The sequence below is a fragment of the Metopolophium dirhodum genome, chromosome 3 (genome assembly GCF_019925205.1).
Source record: "Metopolophium dirhodum isolate CAU chromosome 3, ASM1992520v1, whole genome shotgun sequence".
Classification (NCBI taxonomy): Eukaryota; Metazoa; Arthropoda; class Insecta; order Hemiptera; family Aphididae; genus Metopolophium; species Metopolophium dirhodum.
Window position 1 is genome coordinate 2,157,655 of NC_083562.1, and position 25,596 is coordinate 2,183,250.

A 25,596-nucleotide genomic window follows, 5' to 3' on the forward strand; every position below is an offset into this window, starting at 1 on the left:
AAATATCATTTATATAGTAATGCATATAATTGCTTGATCGTGGCTTATCAATACATATTGACATTACCATGTACTCAAGTAAGTATACAGTTAGAATGTTCAATAATAAAATTTGTATGTATTTTATTTTAAAGATCTAACTGAATATCTATTAAAATTATTAATATAGCCATATAGGTAGCATGCGAAGTATCATTTTCTCTATATTAAAAATAATTAAAACTCGCATGTAATGATGGCAGTCGAAAAAAATGTTTTATTTAGTATTGATAATGATTATGATATTATTAATATGTTAAAAACTAAAAGTGATTTTACTAAATGATACACTTTCTTATTAAAATCAAATTGATTGTGTTTAAATTACATACATAACAATTACTTGAGATATACTCTAACTAACAAATTTAAAATAGTTATTTTATATCAATCAATTAAAATATTTAAAAATTTAAAAGGTAAATTGTGTTTACAAAAAATATATATATATATTATAAGAAGGGCCTCTAAAATTATGATTTTCCCGGGCTGTTTTTTTCTCCCAGTCCGCCACTGATGTAAAGCCATATTAATTTTTTATGAGCATACGAAGTTTAAATATCGTTGAAATTGAATAATAAAACGTAAAATAACGATTTATTCTCAAAGAATTATTATTATCTTGTTGTAATTCAAAACATTTTAATCTTAAAAAGTGGACAAATGGGTACCGTTCTGCTGTACCTACAGTAGTTGTCACTTGTCGAGCATGTCGTTGTAATGGATGTAAAAATACATATTACCCACTCAGAATTTTTTTGTAGACATTCGTTCTTCTTTTAAAAGTGAGGTTTTTTCTAGTTTTTAGTTTGTATTTATTGAAATGGTTCATTAAGACTAGTTTGTAGTACATTTTTCGACGGTTTTCATTTGTATTATTTTAATTTGTCGATGGTGGAATATATATAATGAGATGTCAGATGTCAAATGAATTATTATTTATTGTGAATGGAACAATAATCACTTAGGTTGCCAATTTGCCCATTTCTTTATTTCTATAGGTATACACGCACCGAACTATTCATAGGGAAATTCTAAATTTGTATACATAATGATATGCATAATGTATTAATGTATAATATACCTATATGCAATATACCTACATATGTAATATACTCCAAATAATATTTAATTTATCGAGATAAAAGCATAACACGAGCCTAGGTATACCTATTGCTAAATCAGTATTCAATTATTGTTGATTAGATAATGATCTAACATATGTAATTATCATATTATTATATATTATAACCATAATCGGGTTATGGTAGCTAATGTTACATAATGCCTATATATGAAACAATATGAATAGGTAATTGATATAAATATATGATTGATATAATTAGGACGCGCGTACATGTATAGATATATCGTAAGTATTTTAATCGCGTTTTCTGCGCTCGCGATATGGCGTCGTCGAGGCTAATTAATGTTTTTCAACTATAATAAAATTAAAATATAATAACAACGATACACGGTCGGGTCAAAGCCGGAATAGTAGGTATATAATTACAGCGTAAAGCGCGGTACTTACCGATTGTCAGTGAGCCTGTAACATTGCAATTAAGTATATATTATTCATAAAATATTTCGTATAAGTAGGTATGTCCTGTATGGGCCACGGTTAATATGATAACAATTTTTATTACATTTACCGTGCCCATCATTTATGGACTATGACGACGATGAAAGCTGATCTCGACGCGACAGAGTACGACGTTGCCCCGCCGCCGAAAGTGTTTGTAATTCGTATCCGTCGTGATAGAAACGGGATGTCGATGATTAATTTCCAATTTGACCGTAGTCCGTAATTCGTTGTCATATTATTTTCACGTTGTCCGTTTTAAATTTTCGCGTAATTGCCGCGCCGTCGTGTCGCGACGAATAAGATATTAAGTCGCGAGTGCGCGAAACATGTGTTAGGTTGTTCTTATCACCGACTGTTATCTCCTCTTCGTGTCCTAGTCGTCGATGACACTGACCTCTCTCGCGCCGCTGCTACGCAAAGTACGACAAAAGTGACCCGAAAAATTATTAATATTGCCGAGACTAGAAACCAGACGAAAGCACTGACCTCGCCATCTCTTTCGGGCCCCCTCCACCGTTTCACGTCACAGGTAAGTCAAAGGCCAACGACGTGACGAACACAGTACACGGTTTTTGTACTCCTCTCCCCGAACGTGTTTAACGATTGGTCGCTGTAAGCCGAAATGGCCTACGGTATGTTGCACGTTGTCAGGGGTCTCCCTAAGAACGCACTGAAGACAACGGCCGCCGCCAGACGGACGGCCCAGTTCGAGGTAAGTTTTACGCGTCAGCCGGCGGATGGTACACCTTCAGAAGTCAACAGCGTTAAATTAATTATGATCTAATTGTTTCATCTCCTTTGCCCACCACCCAGGTCTCCAGCGAGACACGAAGGGTCCACAGAGGGAACGAGTCCGCCTGTCCAAGGAGGGGATTGTCAATAGTTGCTACATCTTCCGTCAGTCCGTGAGTAGTCAAATAGTACCCAGAGATTTTTAAATGTCAGTGTATTAATTACTCCTTTTTCTCAGGATAACACTTTCTAGTTCATCCAATAGAAGGTCTTTTGATCAATGTCGCTATTTTCAAACAAGTGCAATCCTCTGTAAGAAAAACATAACATACAAATTAAACATTTATTAGAAATAGTATAATATCATACACATTAAACATTTATTGGATAATATAATATAATATTTATTAATAGGGGAAGAACACGTTTTAAAGACACCAGCTTTTGCTGATTCAGTATCCGAAGGTGACATGAGATGGGAAAAAAGTAAGTACTGTGTAATACATGATAAATTGATAAGTACCTAATTGACTTTCTAATATATTATTTTATTCAATTATACTTGTGCAATCCATTATATACAAAAATAGAACTTAACTGACCTGGCAGTTATTGTACTTAATTGGCTCCTGTAGTGTGATATACTTAAATTATTATTTTCTTCCACAGATGTTGGCGACACAATAGCAGTAGATGAAGTTGTTTGTGAAATCGAAACAGATAAAGTAAGAAAATACTTATAAATTATAATAAAAAATAGTTATTCTTTTAAGTCAATATAAATTAATATTGCTTTGATTTTTTTATTAATTATTTAAGACTTCAGTTCCTGTTCCCTCACCAGTCAACGGAATTCTTGCAAAGCGACTTGTTGAAGATGGTGCTACTGTTAAAGCTGGACAAGATTTGTGTACAATTACAATCACGGGTAGAAATAATTTTTTGTAGTTTATTTCACATGTATGATGTTTCATTAAATGATTAGAAGGAGGACCTGCACCAGCCAAAGCAGCTCCTAAAGTTGAAGCTACTCCTAAGGTTGAAGATACCCCTAAAGCTGCTGAACCGGTACCACCTGTGGCTGTAACAGCAGCTGCTCCTGTTCCTGCAACACCTCCCCCACAAGTATCACAGCCTCCACCACCAAGAGTAGCTGCACCACCAGCATCTGCCCCTCAAATATCTAAACAACAAACTGCCACTATTAAAGTACCACCAACTGATCCCACCAAAGAGATAGCTGGAACCAGATCCGAACACCGTGTTAAAATGAACCGTATGCGATTACGTATTGCCCAACGTTTGAAGGATGCTCAAAACACTAATGCCATGTTGACTACTTTCAATGAGATAGACATGAGGTAATCATCAATTTTTAAAGTATTACTATTAAAAGAATGTATACCCTACAATGTACAATTCAATTTTAGCTCGATCATGGATTTCCGTAAAACCAACCTTGATGCTTTTCAAAAGAAACACGGTTTGAAATTAGGTTTTATGTCTGCATTCTTAAAAGCGTCTGCGTATGCCCTACAAGATCAACCCGTTGTCAATGCTGTAATAGAAGGCAATGAAATTATCTACAGAGATTATGTAGATATATCTGTAGCTGTAGCAACCCCTAAAGTATATATTTCAATATTAATAGAATTATTTGACAAATTGTTTTAAATGTATAACATTTTATAAATAGGGTCTATTAGTGCCTGTTGTACGCAATGTACAAGACATGAATTATGCAGATATTGAAAAAACAATTGCTGCTCTTGGTGAAAAAGCGAAAAGAGGTGCTATTGACGTTGAAGACATGGACGGTGGTACTTTTACTGTCAGTAATGGTGGAGTTTTCGGATCTCTAATGGGAACACCAATCATCAACCCACCACAATCTGCTATATTGGGAATGCATGGAATTTTTGAAAGGCCTATTGCTGTTAAAGGACAGGTTACTATTGATTACTCTAGTTTTTTGTCTTACATATAATTATTAACATAATCCTCTTTTACTAATTAGGTTGTCATAAGACCCATGATGTACATAGCCTTAACTTACGATCATAGGCTTGTAGATGGACGTGAAGCTGTACTATTCTTACGCAAAATTAAAGCTGCCATCGAGGATCCTAGAATAATTGTTGCAGGATTATAAACTACAAAATAATTTAAAGCCAGCCGTACTTAGACATAACAAGCACTTATTAATTTAATTATATTATATTAAATTTATCCTATAATATTCACAATGTTTTTTTTTCATTCATTAATATGTAATTCACTTCTTATTCGCCCCTATCATTGTTTAATGTGTATAGTTATTGTAAAAAATATAAATATTTCATACTCATTCAAACTATAGAATTGAAAACGAGCAAAAAACTTTTGGATGAGTATAATTTATTGTAATTAAAAATAACAATTAAATTTGTGTTTTTTTTGGGGAAATTTTTAAATGTTAATTATTTTTTAATGAGACAGTAAATGTTTATGGACCATCTGTTCTTTGTTGATGAGATGAGTAGTGTTGTTTACTAGCTTCATGAGGTCGTTAAGTCCAAATGACCATTCATTCAACACTTCGTTTACAGATTTTCCAACTGAAAACTCAACCACACCTGACGGACGATCGATTTTGGCTGTTACAGATTTATCTACGACCATGTTAGATAATAATTGTTCAGTATCCTGTAACAGATATTTAGAGTTTTAGTTACAACAAAATCATTTAAAATTAAATTAAAGAAGAATAACAATAATTCATCCAACCTCTAAAGTCATATCTAATAACTGAGACATTCGAACAACTCTGATTCTTGAATAATATTTAGCCATTACACGAACATTCTATATATTATACACACAATAACAAAGCAACAATTTTAATTTTTAATTAGCAATAACTATTAAAATATGTAAAAATTATTATTAAATTTTATTTAAGATTTTAAATACATACGTGTTCAGCAACTCTATTTTTAAGATCAGCCCAACGTTTTTTTCCTTTTTCGGTGCTTTCTGAAAATACATCTGTAGCTGTAGACCCAGATTTTAATTCAATTTCATAATCCTTGCACAACTCTTTCCATTGAATCAATTCCATAGTGGTAAATAATTGCAGGAATGATCTATTAATAATAATAACAAAACAAAAATATTAGGAACATAAAGAAATGAAATTTAAAATTACATACTTGTACTTTGGTATTTTTTGTAAAGTTTCATCTTCAAGAATTCGATGAGTTAAATCAGACTGATGATTATCGAATGGAGCTAATATGAGGTATAATATTGCATTTTGCAAAGCAGCATTGCATTTTGTTTCATCGGTATTAATCTCAGGAGTAACTTGAATAGCTCTATAGTGGCGGCAAACATCCAAGTATTGACCATCATGTTCACCCAGCTCAATCATTAATCTGCAAAATATATGTTATAATAATTATTTAAAAATTGATCAAACATTCTTACTTGTAGTATTTTAATTTAAGTTGTTGTATTTCAGGTTTAACATCATCAAAAAACTTTGTGTTTATTTTCTTTGATATAATCTGAGTCCGAATATAATCTTTCTTAGCCAAACATAATCGCATCTGTTCTAAAATGAGTTCAACTTTTTCTTGTTTTTTCATTGAACCATAAGTCTCCACTTGCAATTCTTGAATTATATTAGCAGCACCAGTTACATCGCCTTCATCTTCTTTAATTTGAGCTAACTTTTGTGTGAGACGAGCTCTATCTACTTCCACATATATCTGAATAACATAAAAAATAAATTGTGAATATGTTCTAAAATATTTATATTTTAATTTTGATAAGCTAAATTAATAATGAAGTTCAACAATACAACATTTAAATTGGTAACATTATACTGTTTAATTTAAAATAAAAATTGAATTATATACCTTTCCTTCAGTAACGTTTCTAAGAGATTCAATTAATTTCAATTTTGTCTCTTTATCCGGTGTTTGGTCAATGAAAGTACAACATTCTCTGACCATAGCTGCAACGGAAAGTTTTAACTGTGATCTTCTTTTAGTTAACATAACAATATGTTCATTGAGTAATGCCCATTCTTTAGCTTCAAAACATAGTTTTACAATGGCAACCAAAACTCGACTAGTTGAAGCCATATCAGATCCCTTAAACATAAATAATACATTAGACAGTTGATTTTTTATTTAAAAATAGGTAATTATATGTGTTTACAAATTATTATCCAAACAATTTATTAATCTTAATTATTATAAAATCAGTAGTATTTTCATATAGGCTCTCAAACTTAGGTCATAACACATTTTATTCACACTTATACAAGGTGTAACAGAGGACTATTTAACAAATTTCCATTACAAACGTTCCTATATTTGTTAAATAGTCCTGTTACACCCTATATATTACATGAACAATAATTTAAAAATATGGTAATAAAAATGTGAGCTCATTCAATTGAAACGAATAACAATCTTTCAAAATAGGTTTCTTTAAGAAATGTGCGACATAGTTACATAGTTAGGTACTTAACATTAAATAGGTATGTATATAAATTATGAGTTTAGATATAAATAATAATTCATAATATGATCAGATGTGTAGTTGTATTAAAATAATAAAAGAGATAACTCACAGTTCTAGTTTGTTTTTCAAGCACGAGTAACGTATCCAATGCTTCTTGTAGTTTACCGCTGGCTGCCAAACTTTCAGCGACAGCAATTTTTTCATCGCATGTTGCACTGTAGTCTACTTCCATTTTTACTATACGACCACCGTCGGTGGTCAGAGGTTCCAAATTGTCCATCATCTTGATCTATATTATGTTTAATAAAATAAATTTGTTATTCTAATATCATTGTTTACACAAATACAAAGAAGTAAGGTAAAAAAGAGTTAATTATGTTTAATAATAAATCACTTACAAATGTTTGATTGAACAATTGAGTTTATTAGTTGTATGGCAATTCACGTTTTTACGTACAAAGAAGAGTAATACAACTTTCAAGCTTTTCGTGACTCGTATCAACAATAAATTACCTTGTTAGATGCTACTACTGATTTATAAAATTGCAAATCACGAAAGTGTCGTCGATCGGGGGGTTTTCATGGAGGAATAACAAAAACAATTATATTTCTGTTGTCGGCAGTCGGTCCTAGGAGATGAACCGTGGTCGTGGTAATTTATATCATCTATGAATTCTGTTCCCCGATTTTCTAAAGTTTCCTATATTGTTTTATGCAATTATACGCATAGATAATATAATATATTATCTATGATTATACTACTATAGTACAAGCAACATGGTATGAATGCAAAAGTCCAGATTTGGTTCAAGTCCGCGCAACACGTCACTTGCTTACCCGTATTATCATATTGTCATTAAATTATTACTACTATACACTCTACGTCACGTGCTTACCGAAGGATCTGACCGTCAAAAAGTTACGATCATGCCTTGTTTTTATATCATGGGCTTTGTTCAAATACAGTAAACCATCATTTACAGTATTTGCTTAGATAGTTAGATCCTATACAATGGATAGAGCTACTGCCTGAATATTTAGTAAAATATTATGATCTAAGGGTATAAGTTTAATAGATACGTATAACGTAACTCAATATCTGACCCCGGACCCGATAATTATTGTTCAGAGTTCTTGATGTTCAATCATAGATAATACATAAATAAATATATATAATAAACAAATAATTATAATAATATATTATCAATGTGTTCAATCCACTCTACTTCTGTGGTTTAAATTAGCCTTTTCTATGATTAAGTCTTAACATGTTTACAATATTAAATGTTTGAAATTTATGATAATTATCGTGTTTTCAAGAGCCTTAGACCGTCTTCTAAACACCTATATAATCAATAAGGCCGATCTAGTGATTTTATATAAGTAGGCAAGACTTTCAAATTTAATAATTCTTCTTTAGTTCTAGAGTTCTACCAAATAAATAGGAGAAGGGGTTTTTTTTTTTGTTTTTTTTTTTAAAACTGAATAAAAGTGCATAATATATAGGATACGTATAGTATATATTATTATACTTACCTATTAGATTTTTTTTTGTATCTGTCGACTGTCATCACCTTTTGTAGCAGAAAAAAATGCTTTTATTTTCTACTCCAGCATCTTTTTTAGTAGGAAAGTCAATAACGAATCTAGTTGGAACCTTTTTTTAGTAGGGGGTCAAAAGTAAAAATCCCCAATAGTTTTTAATAACGTAGGGATATACAAAAAAAAATTAAGGAAAAAATGAGATTTTTAGGCAAAACCAGTTTTTCGACAAAATCGATTTTGATGTGTAACTCTAAAAAAAACAGTACCTACCTACACAACATATTTTCACCGAATGCTTGAATTAGCATAATATAATACATTATAATTAGCATTTATACTTGAATTGCATTTATACACATTTAAAAATTTTTTCAGAACCAACTTTGTGTATTTGTGTAATTAACTTTAGTATTACAGTGTTATTTATTTTTTAGCCAAGCTATTGTTTTCTTATGTGTTTTGTGTTGCGTTGATAATAATCGGTATGCTTTCTATATTTTATTTCTAATTTATAATATGCTTATATATTTTTATGAAACCCATAATGATGGTTATGGATTTTAGATTCTGAACGGAGCGATTAATGTATTGATTTTACAATGATTGAAAAAATTTTCGGAAACTTACCGTTCAAAAGTTATGGCAATTCTAAGTTGTCGACATTTTCTACATTGTCATCTACGCTGTATAATGACCCAGCAGCATTAAAACATTGTACGGTAGGGTCTAGTTCATGGTTACGACATTTTTTCATGAACATATATTTTGCCAGGTACCTTCCGTAGAATTCTTGTTTTCTTTTGTAATTAGGTAATGTCATTTTAGCATGATACACGCGTAATTACTGCAACTTTGAATTTCCATAACTTTTGAACAAAAATTGACTTGAAATTCTATTAAAAAAGTGCAAAAAATATTTTACCTTCTGTCCACGTAAAAAACCACGTATTTTGAGAAAAAAAAGGGTGTCCGGTAAAGTAGATTTGTTCCTCTGATATAGTATAGTGATACATAGGAATATCTCATTTGCGTGAAATCTGAAGAAGCACAAGACCAGTTAGTGGACTTTTGATTAGATACATACGTCAATGGGACTTACATGATACAGATTGGTATTGGCTACTATTATATTATTATACCTATATACTATTTAATACTATTGGCAAAGAAAATACATTTAAATCACGAAAAGTACCAGCTCTTTTTCCACCTGAAATGTGGAATGTACTGTGTACATGAAAGTATACTACTAATTATGGAGCTTACGAAAAATCAAACTGAGGGTATCAAGAACAGATTTTCTAAGTTGGTAAAGCCATAAACACCTATCTATTTGGAATCTCTTAATAAAGACGCTGGAAGATGTAACCGATGAGACAATAATTAATACAAGAAAAATTATTTTAAATTTTTTTGGTTACAGAATGAACTACTTATAAGGAACATTGTTTTAACATTGAACATTTCATAAATTTGTAACTACAAAATGATTTGTAAATCTTAAATTTGATACATTTATCAACATTTAAACTTTAAATGCTTATAAAGAAAATCTTGCTTGTTTTTTTAAATATTTATAACTGATATCGTAAAAATGTGTGAGGGAGGCCTATTGCCTAGATTTTTCATTGAAAAATAAAATTTTATTGACGTACATAGAAAAAAAACTAAAAAATTGAAAATGTTTGTAAACAGCTCAAAACGATTCCCCTTTTCGGCCAAAATAAAAAGATCAATAATAATTAATACCTAACCTATATACTTTAGATCTCTATGTTATAATTATAGAAAATTATTAAATATTTATTACCTATACCTAGGTTGTATAAAAATTAAAAAATATATAAATAAATAATAATAATTATAATAGATTATACGAAATTGTTGTCAATAATTATTAAACATAATAGTAGTGTATAATATATTAAAAAATAAAATAATATATAATTTCTGTAAAATTATTGCAAATATAATTTTGAAAATTATTAAAAGTATAAGTTAGAATTTGTCAATAATTAAATATATTATAATTATTATTATATTTTATTTATATATGTTATAAATTGTTTGCAACTTATATACTTACATTAATTATTATTGAACTTTTTGTTTTGCTGAAAAGTGAATCGGCCGAAAAGGGAAGAGTATGTTTTTAGTCGAAAACGATCTCGCCCAAACAACTTATGAGGGACCTTGTATTACATTTACATTTTTTGACCGAGCAAGAATTTTGAATTAATCGACGTTAAATAAAAATTTCATATGCCCATAAATAGCTCAATAATAGGAGTCAAAATATTTTGTAAATCGTATGGTGTATAGAAAATGCTAATATAAAAAAATTAGAAAAAATTTCATGTATCTACAGTATTTTTTTTTTGTTTACATTAAAATCCAAAATCGATGTTGCATAAAAATTCCCGTTTTTCTTTAACTTTTTTTGTTTTTCCAGGCGTTTTTGAATGTTTTAGGGAATTTTGACCCCCTAAATGAACCATCAACCAACTAAATTCACTTTCCAACCAGAAGAGATACTGAAGTTGAAAACCGACGTATTATTTCAACTACTTATCGTATACAGACACGACAAATAAAAATAAAAGCACTCATCGCTCCGCTCAGAATCTAAAATCATGTAAAGAGTATAAAGCAGTTAACAAACCAGTTTAAACCAAACCTAACTCGACTACCACATTTTTGGTTCAGATGATTGGGTACAAGATACACCATAACCAATACAATTATTTTAGTTTTAAATCAAATTATAAAATGTATGTTTTATATTAACATATTGTATATTTAATTAGGTAAATCTTGACTTATAATAAATGTTTTACAATTTTAACAATAAATGTGATTTATGCAATTTTGTATTACCTATACACCTATAACTACATTTTTTTGGTAAAATTTTCCATTTAAAAAATTACAGGAGATGTGACTAATTGGTGCTGCTAACGAAACATTTAGGTAAATAGTTTAAAACCCTCATGTTAGACTTGAAACTTCCTATAGTATTTTACACTATTGTGGATTCAGTGTCTTCTAGATTGTTATTTTTCATAAATAGCCATTTTTTTTTTTCAAACCGAATGTCCACTATTTTTGTTCAATAATTAACAGTCTATATAATTTAAATAATGAATAAAATACATTTATAATATGTATACCAAGTGCATACAATTGTCATCTATTGATGTTTTCAATGTTTTATTAAAATTTCTATATTAAGATTTAAGAAAACATTAGGAAGAATTTTTTGTGGCATAAGAAATTATTAATTGATAATGTGTAAAAATACAATGATGTCAAAAAAGTAATATTTCCTTCCATAAAAAGAGTTATCCTTCCAACCACCATGAGGTAATTTAAATATGGATTAAACCATTTAATACGCTGTAAAATAATTTTTTTTATTTTTTTTTTTGCAATCCTGATTTCCAACTCATAATAATGACTAGATGCCGGATGAGCTTTTGGTACAAAACCATTTTTTAAACCTATTACTATTCAAACAAAATATAAGGTTGGAATTTTAAAGAAAATTAAAAGGTTACCATTATTGTTAAAGATTAAGATTTTCAAGAAGAAAAAGTTGATAGGTATCAGTTCATGTGACTTGTATTAATGCTTGAGTCCGATACGAATCAGTACGTTTTGCTAGTATATCCTTCTTTTAACTTCTTAAACACTCAATTTTAAGCTGATACTTATCAATACACTCCAATTTCTTCTTTGAAAATCTTGATCTTTTAACATAATTATTAAGTAAAATATAAAATATGATTACCTGAAACATATATATTTCTTAAAACTGAACAACTATTTACAATAATAAAATGTGTATATGTCGTCTCAAATATATAATTGTACATATGTATGTATATTGATTTATACATCAATTTTGTTTAATTATTTATAAATAGAATCTACAATACCATATATAATTACTATATAAAAATTAAACAATTACAATTTTTTATTTTCTAGTTTTTTTTTATCATAAGAAGGTGTAATGCAAACAAAATATGTAATTTAAAAAGTTTAATTAACTCGAAAACTAATTTTCGAAATTTGATTTTTTGTTAAAGCTGCCAATAGTGTACGTGTGATAATTGCACCAATGACAGAAAAAAGGAAATTAACATAATTTGGTTTTAAAAATGTGTAGCTAATCATAATAATTATCACTATAAAAAAAAGGTAAATTATTTACACACACAAAATTATTGCACTTACTTTTTTTACTGTTAAGATTGTTTAGATTAAAGTTTTATTGTCACTAATCGCCAACAGCGATCAGATTGTATATATATAAAAAAAAATAATAATATAATAAAATAAAATAAAATAATAATATAATAATAATAATAATATAATAATATAATAATATAATAATAATAATAATAATAAAGCTCAAGAAGAAACACATTATTTTCACCCATTAAAAAAAAAAGAAAAAAAACACGAGTAACAAGGTTTACTTAAATTTTACAAGAATGTTTAACTTAAGTTTACATGAAATTATTTACATAAAAATGTTTAAGGGACAACAAAATGCACAAGACACCTATGACACATTTTACAAAAATCATGTGTAAATTTAAAATTTATGAATTATCATTTTAATATATATATATATATTTTTTTTTAATTTTATTTTACTTTTTGAAAACGCAACAAAATGTCCAACATTATTTTACATTTAATATTTACATAACAAGAAACATTGATGTAAAAAAGGAAAAAAATACTTCAAGCAAATTGTAAATAAAAATTAATTTAGTATCTCAATTGTTTTTGCTCTAATAATAATATTCCTAAGGCAACAACCAACAGTATTTATACATATATATATTTATATGTATAAATACATATATATATAAAGACAGCAATGATAAAAATAACAAATAACTATTTATATTGAAAATAAAAGAATAATAAAAAATATTTAATAATAAATTATATGAGAAATTGGATTGAATAATAGTTCTGCTTCACCTCTTATAAAATCTGAATACATTTTTTAGTATAAAAAAATGTATATATATGTATATATATATATATACATACACAGAAACATACATTCATTCACATACACATTCATACATATGATATACCAATAATAATAATAATAATGTGTGTATATATATATATATATATATTTATATCAAACTGTAAGCTTAATAGAATCCAAACACATGAAATTTAACAAACAGAAAAGAGATACAAAATATTTTGCTATGTAAAAAAGAAAAAGAACCTAATAGAAATTACCCGGGTCCGACGACGATGGCCGGAGATGACGCAGTATTATGTGTCGTCGGCGTCGGCACCGGTTGTGTATGTCATTTACCATCACGTGACGCTCGCCGTCGTCTCGCAACATTCTCCGGGTCCACTATTAACAAAATTACAATAGTGATGTTATTTATTTACAATCTTAATTTTATGAGTAATAATCCTATTGGTTGGAAAAAAAAGATTTATAGTACAATAACTATTAGCTATATTACATAAAATCAGATGGCCCACTTCCTATTTAAGTCATGTAATTACAAATAACACAAATATAGCTTAAATATTTTGAAAATATCAAGTTTTTTTTTACAATTATTCATTTTTTGAAAATGGATCTTGTCAGAAATTAGTTTTTGTGTAAATATTTCAATTTATCCGTAGTTGTTATTTGTACAGATCCAAAAGGAGATGAGACGCAAACAAAAAATTATTAAATAAACAAAAAACATAGTAAAATTAATACAAACCCTAAAATCTAATCTTCGGTTGGTATATATAATTACGTAATCTAAGTATAGTAATTAAATAAGATAAAGAACATTTGGTTGTTCCAACATATCCATTGTAACAAAACATAATTTAACACTTTCAACGCCACTGACGCGTATACGTATCAACAGAGTTTATTCCAATAGGCCGGGGACGCGTTAACATCGAAACGTTTATATACGCTATAATTAAATCGGATTTTTTTAAAATAACCTCTGAAACATAAATAGGCCATTGACAATGAACTCTAAATTTAGGGGTATGGATGGTTTTAGTTTTTGATATTTCAGTAATTTCTGAAATCACGGGCAGCGTTGAACGTGTTAAACAGAGAAATAATAAGTCTTAATATTTTTACTGAGGCCATCACAATTTTTGAAAATGCAATTTCTGTTTCCAGCTTAAATCATCCAATAAAAATTAGCTAACAATAATTGAAATTGAAAATTCAACTAATACTACATTAAAAGCTAACACAGGATTGGTTCTGCTTAACCCAAATTTGGTATTATGGCAGGGGTAAAGGGAAACAAATAGTGACTCTTCTTAATTTTTAAATTATACCAGACAAAATAATAATTATTTGGGACAGGGTAAGGGTATTTAAAGATTTTTTCACTCACTAACACAATTCTGGAACTTAATAATAATAGATAATGAATTCAATAAACGAAATTCTTACTTACTATTGGGCAACGTGCTCCTCGTTTTCCTTCTTGTAGTCTGTTTATCACCTTCAGCAGTCATAATTTCTGATGAAGGCGATGTTATTGTAACAGTTTGCTTGGAAGCACTTGCGGCCCTGGTATTAATAGTAACAGCTGTTGATTGAGGTCTGAGAGGTGTTTTATCAAGTTTAGTAGGTGTAGAAATTGTATTCTTCTCCTTTTTTTCAATTGTTTTACTAGTTGCAGACCTATCACAAGACTTGCCAGCACACGTTCTGTTAGGTGGATGTGTGTTACGATTAGAACGACGCGTGGGTGATGGTAAGCTTGGTTGAGATGGAGATCCCGAAGTGACTTGTACAGATACTCGCGTATTTGTTCTATCAGTAAAAAAAAATGTTATTCAATGAAACATCATTTATAAATTATATGCTTAGTACCTATGAGAACGCGTGCTTCTTGTAGTAACTGCTGATTTTTTGGCTGCTTCTGTATCAGATGGTATATCTATCAAAAGTTGTTCTAATAGAGATTTATTTTCTGAGACATTCAAAGGCACCATGTCCGATTTTCCAATTATATCATTCTCAATATCTTTAAAAATTAAAATAATAATATATATTATTTATAAATAAATAAAAACCAAAATAAATCATCTGAGATACATATTTCTAACAAAAGGAAAACATTAAAAAAAGCTATTCAAAATTAAAAAAAATCTGCTCAAATAGTGTTTTCCTGTGTGTGATTATGGTCCATAAAAGTTTTTACTTACTTGGTTTTTTTGCTACAGGGGCATCACAATCAGTCTTACTGTCTTCAGAATCCATACGCTTCCTTTTCTTAAGTTTGACAGAGGGTAAATCTCCATCAGTCTCTGAAGAAGAAACAAGGTGTGGTTCTGTTTGATCTAGAATATCTTCAATATCCAATTTAGGCGAAACAGGAGGAGAATCGTCTCTAATTTTTTCTGGATTAGAATACGTATATAAAGCTGGCGTTACACGAAATGGCTGAATATCATCTAAATCAGGAGAATCTGCTGTACTCTGTTGGTCTATAGATTCCACAGGTATTTTAGTTTCTTCTTGTTTCAATGGAACAGCTGGTTTCTGAACAGTTGTTTGATCATCTTTTCGACAAGGACTTTCTCCTTGGTTAGGACTTTTCTCTGATAAAGCATCCATAGACTCAATACCTGAATCTTCTCCTTGAGTGTTACCATGGCCAGCAGGACTTTCACTTCCGTTCATGTTTTTAGTTTCAGTTTGAACACGTTCACATTTAATATCTTCAATTGTAGGGGTTTCTATTCTCATAACATTTCTTATTTGTGGTACAGTATCTTCAAGTAACCTTTGTTTTAAATTTTTTTCGGATACATCAATATCTGTCATAGGCAGTGTTAGATGTTCATCACGTTTTTCTATTTGAACGCATCCAACAGTGACACAATTAGGTTTATCAACATCAAATTTTTGAATAAAATGATCGTTGCGTTTTGCAGTCAATTGAAATTCTTTCCGTTTAACTCCACTTTCAAGTTTAGAATTTCTACTGTCTTTACTTTTAGAGTTAGTCACTTTTCGACTGACCACAGTCAATGGTTTTTTATTCATATCTTTGTGAAACGTATTAGGTCCCTGTGTTTTTTGACCAGGTAAAAGGTGGTTGGAAAAGTGGCTAGATGGTAGATATGTATCATTTGACTGACCACTAAGAGATCTGTTCAATTTTGCCATAGAAGAATTTAATGAATGCGTACCTAAACAAATTAAATACAGAATTAGTAATTACTAATAACTAAACAATTATTAATTTTAATTTAGTAAATTTAAGTTACCTATAAATGGTATGTCGACACTAGTTCGTCTTTGATTATTTGATTGTGATCCACTAGGTTGAGTTACAGTGTCCAGTCCATTGTTCAAAGCCCGTTGTTTTTCATGAAAATTGTTTCTATTTCCAAAAGTAGCAGCAGCAATCATTCTCGCTTCTTTAACTGCCGACGATTTTACAACATTTTTAAACAGCGAAACTGCACTACTCTTATTAATTTTTGTTTTAGAATGAGTTCTTTCAACAATTCTGTGCAAGTTAGGACTGTCTACAGATCCCGTTCTTTCCCTTGGTAAACATTTCTTTTTTGACTCTCTTTTTTTAACTTTATTAAAGCTCAAGCTCATTTTGTTATGTTTATCACTAGGCATGGACCTTAAAATTGACGCCACTTCAGCTTCAGTCGGATATATCCTTCCAGGAGGTAGAACAGGATTGTAACTACTGGTGGGCTCAGTAGAATCAACTGATGAAGATACAGGCTCTACACTTTCTTCAATTCTTTTTAGTTTTACTCTAGAATCATCTTCTTCAATATTTTCTAGCTTTATTTGTTTTGAACAAATTTTTAACAAGTCCTGGTTTGAACTTTTGGTTTTTAAGTGATTGACGCTAGTTTTTACTTTACACCCTGTTGATTTCTTACTTTCATCGTCAGAGTCTTTCCATTTCTTCTCCTTTCTTGAACCAATGACCACAGTAGCATTTCTTCCTCTTAACGAAATATGTAAAGGTGGTACACGAAGTCCTTCAGCAGAGGACCCAGCTAATGGTGTTGACGGATTGCCAAAGTGCCTTTTATCTACTTTACATAAAGGAGAACTACCAAATGAAACATCAACTTTATATGGTTCTTTCTTTTCAGTCAACTTCTTCAACCGCAACTTTATTTTTTCAGCAGGAGCAGGTAATGGACTTGATCGATGACGAGAGGATGCTTCACTGTTAGTTGATCTTACAGTGGCTTCAGAATCAGATTGATCAGTAGTAGTATCATTACGACGCGAGGTAGGTGAACCAGTATCTTCATCATCCGAAAATACAGAATTGGACCTATCATTTGTTATCGGAGAAGAAAAATTATAAAAACTATCATCTGCAATTGGCAAATTTTTTATTTTTTCTTCTGTATCACTTTCCGAACTACTATCGCTAGACATAGGTTCCATATCTCCAGTCAACGGATTTATAAGAAACTGCCGCTGTTTACCAGAAGAAGTTAAAGGTGGAGATTTTATCGGTTGACTAGATACCACACTTTTTTGAATTTCTTGACATGTATTTTCTGAAGTTTGCTGAGGAATCAATCTTTGTTGTAAGCTGATTTCATTAGATAATAGATCAGGTTTTTTATTTACAGTAATAGTTTGCGCCTGATTATGATTATGAGTACCCTGTATAAGATTATTAAAATTTTGTTGGGACGTTTCATTATATGTACAAGGGGTTTGAGAAACATTCGTTATCTGATTATTAGGTACAGGATGGAATGAATTATTGGAAGTGATATTTTGGGATTGACTTGAAACCGATGGACCTTTTTGCATTAGAGCAGAATCATGGCTGCTAACAGTTGTCAATTGAGTAGACATCAAATCTGTCCTTTGTTGCAATATGGCATTGGTCTGAATTGGTTTATGTGACCCTGCTGGGCTATACTGTGTTTGTAACCTAATTTGAGGCTGAATGAATTGTTGAGTAATATTTGGCTTAGCCATCAGATGATTTGAACCTTGCCTCATTTGATTGATATAACCTTGGTTGAGTTTTAATTGATTGGTAGTGATAGTGACATTTTGGGGAACAGTTTGTAAACGGTTTTGGGTAATTGGTGAGCTTGACAAGAAGGCATGCCTAACAGCATAAGAAGTTTGTACATTTGGTGAGCCAACAATCTTCTGGGTTTGTGAGAGCTCTTGGGAAGGCACATTGTGTTTGTTGACCAACCTAGCAGTTGGTCCATTAGGAGATCCAATGGAATCTACTCGATTCTGAGCACTGTTGGTAACTGAATCTGGTAGCTTCTGTAGCCTTTGGACAACTTGAACATCCGAAGCAACATTAGCAAATGCAGATTGGGTAAACTCTGAACCAGAAAACCCATCTTGATTTTTCACCACATTTGGAGAAGGTATTAAAGGTTTCTTATGTTTGTCCATTGGTGGAGGCATTTTTCCAGCACCTTCATTTTGCAACAAATTAACCAACAATGGACTTGAGTGCACTGATGCATTTGCATCCCCCGATCTTTGGGTTTTATACACTCCGTTTTGAGATCCTGGATAAGGTGGTGGAGGTGGAGGTCCTGTGTGCATTGACTCTCGGTTGTGTATGGTCTGAGCAGCTTGGTTCATGCTTACAAACGGCCATATGTGGGGTCTTGGGGATGGTTCTGCCGTGGAGGGCAAAGGTGGTATCGGAGGCAATGGGGTAGAATCGACAGCCACTACGTTGGGGCTTTTGAACTGGGGTGTCGATAATTGAGGCGATGGAGACTGCAGAGCAGGAGATGTTGCGGAAGCCATAGCTTTGATCAATGAATTCACAGCAGCACTTTCTTCTGAAGCAGTTGGCTGATTGGTGTTTGATGGGCCGGCTGATGTTCTTAACACTAATTCTTGGCTTTCCCCACCAAACCGATTGCCTCCAAGTCTTAAAGATATCATCTTAACACAAACATTTCATAGAATAATATATTTAATATAAAATACTTTTTGATTAACAAACCTGATCGCCTTCGACTTGGACAGACAAAATTCCGAGCCTGGAAAGAGCTGCATCCCCTTGTTGTGCCAACTGCTGAAGCTTTGTAGCAGCTTCCCGTGGCACAGTAATAGTTACCCTTACAGAATTCCATGGCTCAAGTTTGTTTACATAAATCCCTTTCTCTTCAGCCGAACCTAAAAAAATTGATTAACAAAAATGAAAATTAGTCAATTTTAGAAAATGAAATAATTTTTATTATGTTTGACTATTATTTATTTCAAGTAAGTACCATTCATGTCTAGTCTACATTGCATGCTATGGGTTTTTTAAAATAATCTACAGGTGCTTGTATAGTTCCTAATAAAAAAAGAAACAAAAAGAAAAAGAAAAATATTAAACTTAATGTAATTATTAACATTTTAAAATACAACAAATATAAATTTACCTTGAAATAGAAGTTCGTTTAGATCTTTAACAATCTTATCAAACTGTTGGTTAAATTGAGGGTCATTCAGGTCCCCTTTGCATGTAACAATGGTTGTAACCAACTGAGTAGCACCATCGCTATTTGCGGCCATTTCACTGAAATTATAATATAATACATACAATACAAATTTAACCAGATTTAAACTATATGAACATACCATAACAAGATCTTCCATTTTCTTACAAATTGGGTTTAAATCCAACTATTTGTTTAACCTAAAACATACAAACACAAAACAATTAACAAATGAAAGGAGATGAAATTATTTTAAGTGGATATTTTCACATATCTATACATTAATATTGTGATCCACAGTACTTCATTATAAATAGAAATTTAATTATTTATAAAAGAAAAAATTTAAGGTCGGAACAATTGTATTTTTAGGTAATTTAATAATTTTTGTAATTATATTAACCTACAAAAAATGCTATTACTTAATTATTTGATAATATGAATGTCACTATTAAGAGGACACGATACCCGCATGTGTTGTCTCCGTCTTACAAGTGCATAACATACCAAATTTTACGCTCAGCAGAACACGTGTAGCTCCGTTAGTTTAAAAATTAGAGTGAATTGACCTCTTATAAAATCTAGAGGTAAGATCATTATCTTTTTATTATATTTTAATTTTAAAGCGAGTTATGAATATTTTAAAATTGTTAACTGTTTGAACATCTCAAAAACCTCATAACTCGATTTAATATTAAAATATAATAAAAAATCCATGAGGTTGCCTGGATAATAATCTTACCTTTAAATTTCGAAAGAGGTCAATTCACTCTAATTTTTAAATTAACGGAGCTACACGTGTTTTGCTATGTTACGCACTTGTAAGACGGAAACAACACATGAGTGTATCACATCCTACTGTATATCTTTAAATAAAAAAAACTTATGTGATACGTATTAACAGTGAATTCTTAGAAAATTTAAAAATCAGGGAACTTGCTCTGCTGAGTAGTATGTATTGAGAGGACCTTGTAATTGTAAATATATAGGTATTGTAATTAATAATTATAATAACACCTCTAATTATTTAGGTACTGTAGGTATACAAATTATTTTTAATAAGTAGGTACATACTTAGATGAAAATAAAACCAAATACCTATTGGTATAAGTTCCTACAATAATAATCCTCTATTAAAATACTGCAGGTATAATAAAATTGTATATAACAGTAATAATTTGGTTTTTTTAGGATTCAGTGACAAAAATGAATTTTGTTATAAGTTATTTATATTTGCATAAGCATTAATATAATAATAGTTAACTCGATTAGGTACTTTAAAAAAAAATAAAAATAAAGTTAGATTTAATAGGTAGGTACACACAAAAGGTAGATAGGCACATAAAATTGTAAAACCGTTTGTAAGACATAAAAAAATAGTTAGTTTAATATTATTTTATGTTGACCTCCTGATGTAGGTATCACTAAGAATGTTATTATTTATTGAGATTAAAATAAGTTCATGTTTATTATTTTATACTTAAAAATACGTTTTTTCAGTAATAAATTCTATGAATAGGTTTCATAAAGGCTGATTTTCTTGATAAGTAACTCAGTTCAAAGTTTGTTTATTACAATAACAACCATCCAAATTCAGCATGAATCAGCTACAATATATATATACATTAACCAACTAACATGAATAGATGATCCACATGTATTCAAGCTGTATCTAGTCAATCTAAATCCAAGATGTTTAAATAGTCAAGTCAAACTATATATTTCATTGCAATTAGGAATCATCTTTAACCGATGTTAGTCGCACTATGGTCAAAAAATTCACACTTTTTTCCGAATTAAACCTATAAATTTTACATTTCAATAATTGATACTCAATATACCTTTGACTAATAGTATACAAAATACTATAGTAATATTCTAAATTAATTTAATAACTTGGGCTGCCAATGGCTTTTTTTGAAAACTTCAATTGCCTGCCACTCTATATAATTCATACATTTTTTTTTTTTTTTTTAATATTATCTATTTGATGTACTTATAAGGAAGTAACTTTTTATAATTATAATATAAAAATTGTAAAAATTGTATGAAATAATTATTTGTTTTGATAAAATTAATAAAAAAATAATGAAAAATGAAAAGTGGTTGAAAAGAACGCGATGCGACTAATAACATGATATACACTGATGCGACTAACGTTGCGTTACAAAAGTCTGAAGCACTGTATACAAAAAAAATTGTTTTGGTTTAAAAAGTACAATCCATTTAACACGTTGACCGCCATGCAGCCACAAGAATATGTACCATTGGTACGCCAAGGAAATTATTCAGTGTCATTACAAATTTGTATATATACTATTGAATTGAAAAAAAATTAAAAATACAAAAAAAAATTGTAATTATTCCCGCTACGCCACGGCGCATTTTTTAGTTCATTATTGTAGCACCAGGGATAAGTTAATAATATAAATCTAAATTCATTAACAGCAGCCCGCAGTTGTATGGCCTCCTAGGAATGATATGGTGCAGCAGCAGGCGGCCTAAAAATTATCAATACGTAATTATTATTATGTGGCCGCCGGCGGCTACATAGCGGTCAATGTGTTAAGAAAAATATGATCAGTGTCATGTTTTTATTTAGATTGTTCAATGAGTAATGGGGAATTAATAAAGCATTGTGAACTGAGACTTTGTTGAGGTACCTACCTACACTGCTTGATTCTCTATTTTATACATGTTTTATATTGCAATTTTAATAAATGTCGAGGTAAATGTTTAGTTTTTTAAAATATATAAAATGATATGAAACATATTCATTTTATAATCAATAAGTACGCATTACTTTATTGATAGTTAAAGTTTTGATATTATGTATAATACTATTATAATAGTAGGTAAAGGTAACTTATAAAGAGGTAAAAAAGTAATTGTTTTAAGTAAGTATTAAAAAGTAAGTATTCTCTAAAAAGAATAATTTCATTAAAATTGCTATGGACTGATGTCCTACTATCTAGGTACATTATAATACTAATAATATGAGAATTAACTTAGAATCACACTATAACCAATTATAATGTTATTATAATAGAGGCAGGCAATTGTTATTACGGTCTAAGTGGTAACACATCTAATAGAAATACATTACGACTTGGTACTAAGTGATGAGAGTAGTCAAACATTGGAGAAATCATTTTCAAAGGAGTTAATTGTGGGAAGAGACAGGTAGAAAAATATTAGTATCCGCATGGAATTACAACGGATTATCAGAGTTGACATGCCGCAAAACAATAAATTATTATAATACAACGGCCTTATTAATGTAATGTTAATAATAGAAAAACTAAGCAGTATTTTTTTTATCTAATACGCAGCTACACCTGACGCACACTTATATTCGACCATAGGCCATGGACATTTCCGAGAATCTTGTAACGAACATTCACCCATGAAAACAATACTCTTACCAAGAGGGCTTGGAAAGGTAGAGGCCTATATATGAGAGCCCCAACGACCCATATTCAGACTTGATTTGACAGAGCCAGAATAAGCACATTTACGCCAGACATACTTAAGAATTATTATTTTGAACTTAAACAAGTCAAATCGATTATTTTCTAAACACTTTAAGTTATTTACTGGTGTGAATAATAATACATCATAGCACAATATCAGTTTAATATAGGTACGTGTTTATTTTGAACATTTTTAATATCCAAATTTAATAAACATGCAGTCTACGCAAACTAATTACAAATTACACCACATCCTATTCCTATGAACGTACCTGTATGTGGGAGAACACTACCAAATTGTTACCCTCATAAATAATTTTTTCTCAAAATCGGTGATATTTAATTAGTTGTAGTTATTATTGAAATTGATTTGTACATGAAAATGGATAAAAAAAATTTACAGAATACCATTAGATGGGAGGTAGAATCAAAAGTTAGATTCTTATCATTATTCAGATAATTCAATTTATGATCCTGATTTTGTGTTTAAAACCACATACAAAGTGTTAAACGATAAATAAGGTATTTAATTGTAGGTATCTACCTATATATATTATCTTAAAACTATGATCCCAGACTTGTTTTAACAAAAAGCATATCAATATTGACAAAAATAAATAAGCCAGTGAGCACAACAGTGGTTTAGGCGGTATTGCGACCAATGAAGTGTAATACAATTGTTGGGTTTATAAGTGAAAAACATTAAACATTATTTTAATAGGTACTTAAGTTAAAATACAAAATCGTACTACCAGTGTTCAATTTAAAATTTTTAATTTTTAAAGAACCGCGATAACCACGGTTAAATCTGTGCTCCAAAGATTAGTTAACCTTTGTAGAGCTATGGTCTTTCTTAGTTCATGCCAGATATACAATCTTATACACTTTACTTACCAACTAAGACATCATGTGTTCATGAAATGGGTTTAGATCTCAAATGCGGATGATTATATTTTAAACTAATTTATACTCAATCTACAAACGCGACGAAATCGGTGACGAGATGAAAAAAAAAAATTGTCCAAAATGACGCGACACCAGTTAAGTAGTGTTGGGCAGACTAGGTTTAGGATTGACACCCGCTGGGCGCGTGTCGACCACAATCGTCTCGGAACACAACTACACAAGACAACAACAACAAATAACCCGCAATAAAAAAATCGTTTTGGTCCGTGGGCACGATAAACATTTCCAAATTCGATCAGTGTCTCGTCAAAACTCGAAAAAAAAATGTCCAACCCCTCCCCTCCCCGCTAAGGAACGTGGCCCCGACACTATGTGCGACCATCACAATAATAATAATAATAATAATAATAATAACACGGCTACGGCAGGCGGGCGGCCGGGGGCCCCTCGTCGAGTGGCCAAGGTGGTTCCGTCGGCCACTCGGCCACGGGGAAGGAAATATCGAGTCCGTTGGGCGAGCGGACTACGCTGTCGTCCGACGGACCCGACCACCATTTTGTGATGGCCAAGGGAGCGGCGGCGGTGGTAAGCCCGCCGCAACGGCCGAGTCGAAACGCCCGGCCGCCGCCGCCGCCGCCATCAAAAACCCTACACAAAGCTCGGCGTCAACCGATCTGTTACGTACATGTTGTTCCTGGCGGCCGGAGTGTAATCCAACGAACGTTGTTGCTGTACATCGGACACTTTTCGCGCACACACACACACACACACACACACACTCACAAAGTCGCAATAATAATATTAATATCGCGTTCTACGCACACACACTCACGCACACACACACACGCGCACGGGAGAAACGCCGCCGATGCGTTCACGGCGAAGACGTTTGAGTTTCGGTGGATTGGCGATTCACAAACCGTACGTACGCGACGACGATCACCAACACTGCGGTTATCCGTGCGGGGCGACAACGAAGACGACGACGACGAACTTTCGCGAGTCTGGGGGTTTATTATCGTGTTAAATCGCGAAACGCTACGGGACTACGGAACAATAACAAGAGCGGCCATTTGCAATGCACATCACTGGCCGTCGCAGTGTGACCAACGTGTCCGCGCGCTAAATTTCCCGCCGATGGCGGTGTGCTACGCCGCCGCCGCCGATGATCCCGTCGGCCGACCGACGTCGTGCGCGCCAAAAATTTATGACATTCGGGACAGACGGATACCGTCGCCGGGGAGGTGCTAGTTGGGCCCTTAATCAAGTTTCGGTCTTCTCGGAAAATTTGAC

General features: G+C 31.3%; 3 protein-coding genes across 5 annotated transcripts; 1 reads left to right on the forward strand and 2 right to left on the reverse strand.

Moving 5' to 3' along the window:
- Positions 1–1,717: 1,717 nt before the first annotated feature.
- On the forward strand, positions 1,718–4,598 carry LOC132941066 (dihydrolipoyllysine-residue succinyltransferase component of 2-oxoglutarate dehydrogenase complex, mitochondrial). Its single transcript, XM_061008921.1, has 10 exons — positions 1,718–2,339; positions 2,441–2,532; positions 2,598–2,671; positions 2,774–2,845; positions 3,029–3,084; positions 3,179–3,287; positions 3,345–3,720; positions 3,790–3,988; positions 4,056–4,307; positions 4,377–4,598. Exons 1-10 carry the CDS (start codon positions 2,250–2,252, stop codon positions 4,509–4,511), a joined length of 1,455 nt encoding a protein of 484 aa, XP_060864904.1. The 5' UTR covers positions 1,718–2,249; the 3' UTR covers positions 4,512–4,598.
- A 141-nt stretch (positions 4,599–4,739) lies between these two features.
- Positions 4,740–7,432, reverse strand: LOC132941067 (26S proteasome non-ATPase regulatory subunit 12). Its single transcript, XM_061008922.1, has 8 exons — positions 7,273–7,432; positions 6,984–7,163; positions 6,262–6,498; positions 5,828–6,111; positions 5,551–5,775; positions 5,316–5,484; positions 5,126–5,203; positions 4,740–5,044 (listed from the first exon to the last, which is right to left on the reverse strand). The coding sequence occupies exons 2-8, from the start codon at positions 7,155–7,157 to the stop codon at positions 4,826–4,828; spliced, it is 1,386 nt and encodes a 461-aa protein (XP_060864905.1). The 5' UTR covers positions 7,158–7,163; positions 7,273–7,432; the 3' UTR covers positions 4,740–4,825.
- A 4,773-nt stretch (positions 7,433–12,205) lies between these two features.
- LOC132940455 (uncharacterized) lies at positions 12,206–25,382 on the reverse strand. 3 transcript variants are annotated; one of them, XM_061008077.1, is made up of 9 exons: positions 24,989–25,382; positions 20,067–20,124; positions 19,868–20,004; positions 19,444–19,616; positions 16,721–19,382; positions 15,653–16,642; positions 15,318–15,471; positions 14,892–15,257; positions 12,206–13,820 (listed from the first exon to the last, which is right to left on the reverse strand). In XM_061008077.1, exons 3-9 carry the CDS (start codon positions 19,998–20,000, stop codon positions 13,778–13,780), a joined length of 4,521 nt encoding a protein of 1,506 aa, XP_060864060.1. In that variant the 5' UTR covers positions 20,001–20,004; positions 20,067–20,124; positions 24,989–25,382; the 3' UTR covers positions 12,206–13,777. The 3 variants fall into 3 exon arrangements, with proteins under 3 accessions (XP_060864060.1, XP_060864059.1, XP_060864061.1); XM_061008076.1 differs by having other exon boundaries at positions 14,896–15,257; positions 24,989–25,381; XM_061008078.1 differs by lacking the exons at positions 20,067–20,124; positions 24,989–25,382 and adding an exon at positions 19,712–19,779 and having other exon boundaries at positions 14,896–15,257; positions 19,868–20,005.
- Between the last annotated feature and the right edge of the window lie 214 nt (positions 25,383–25,596).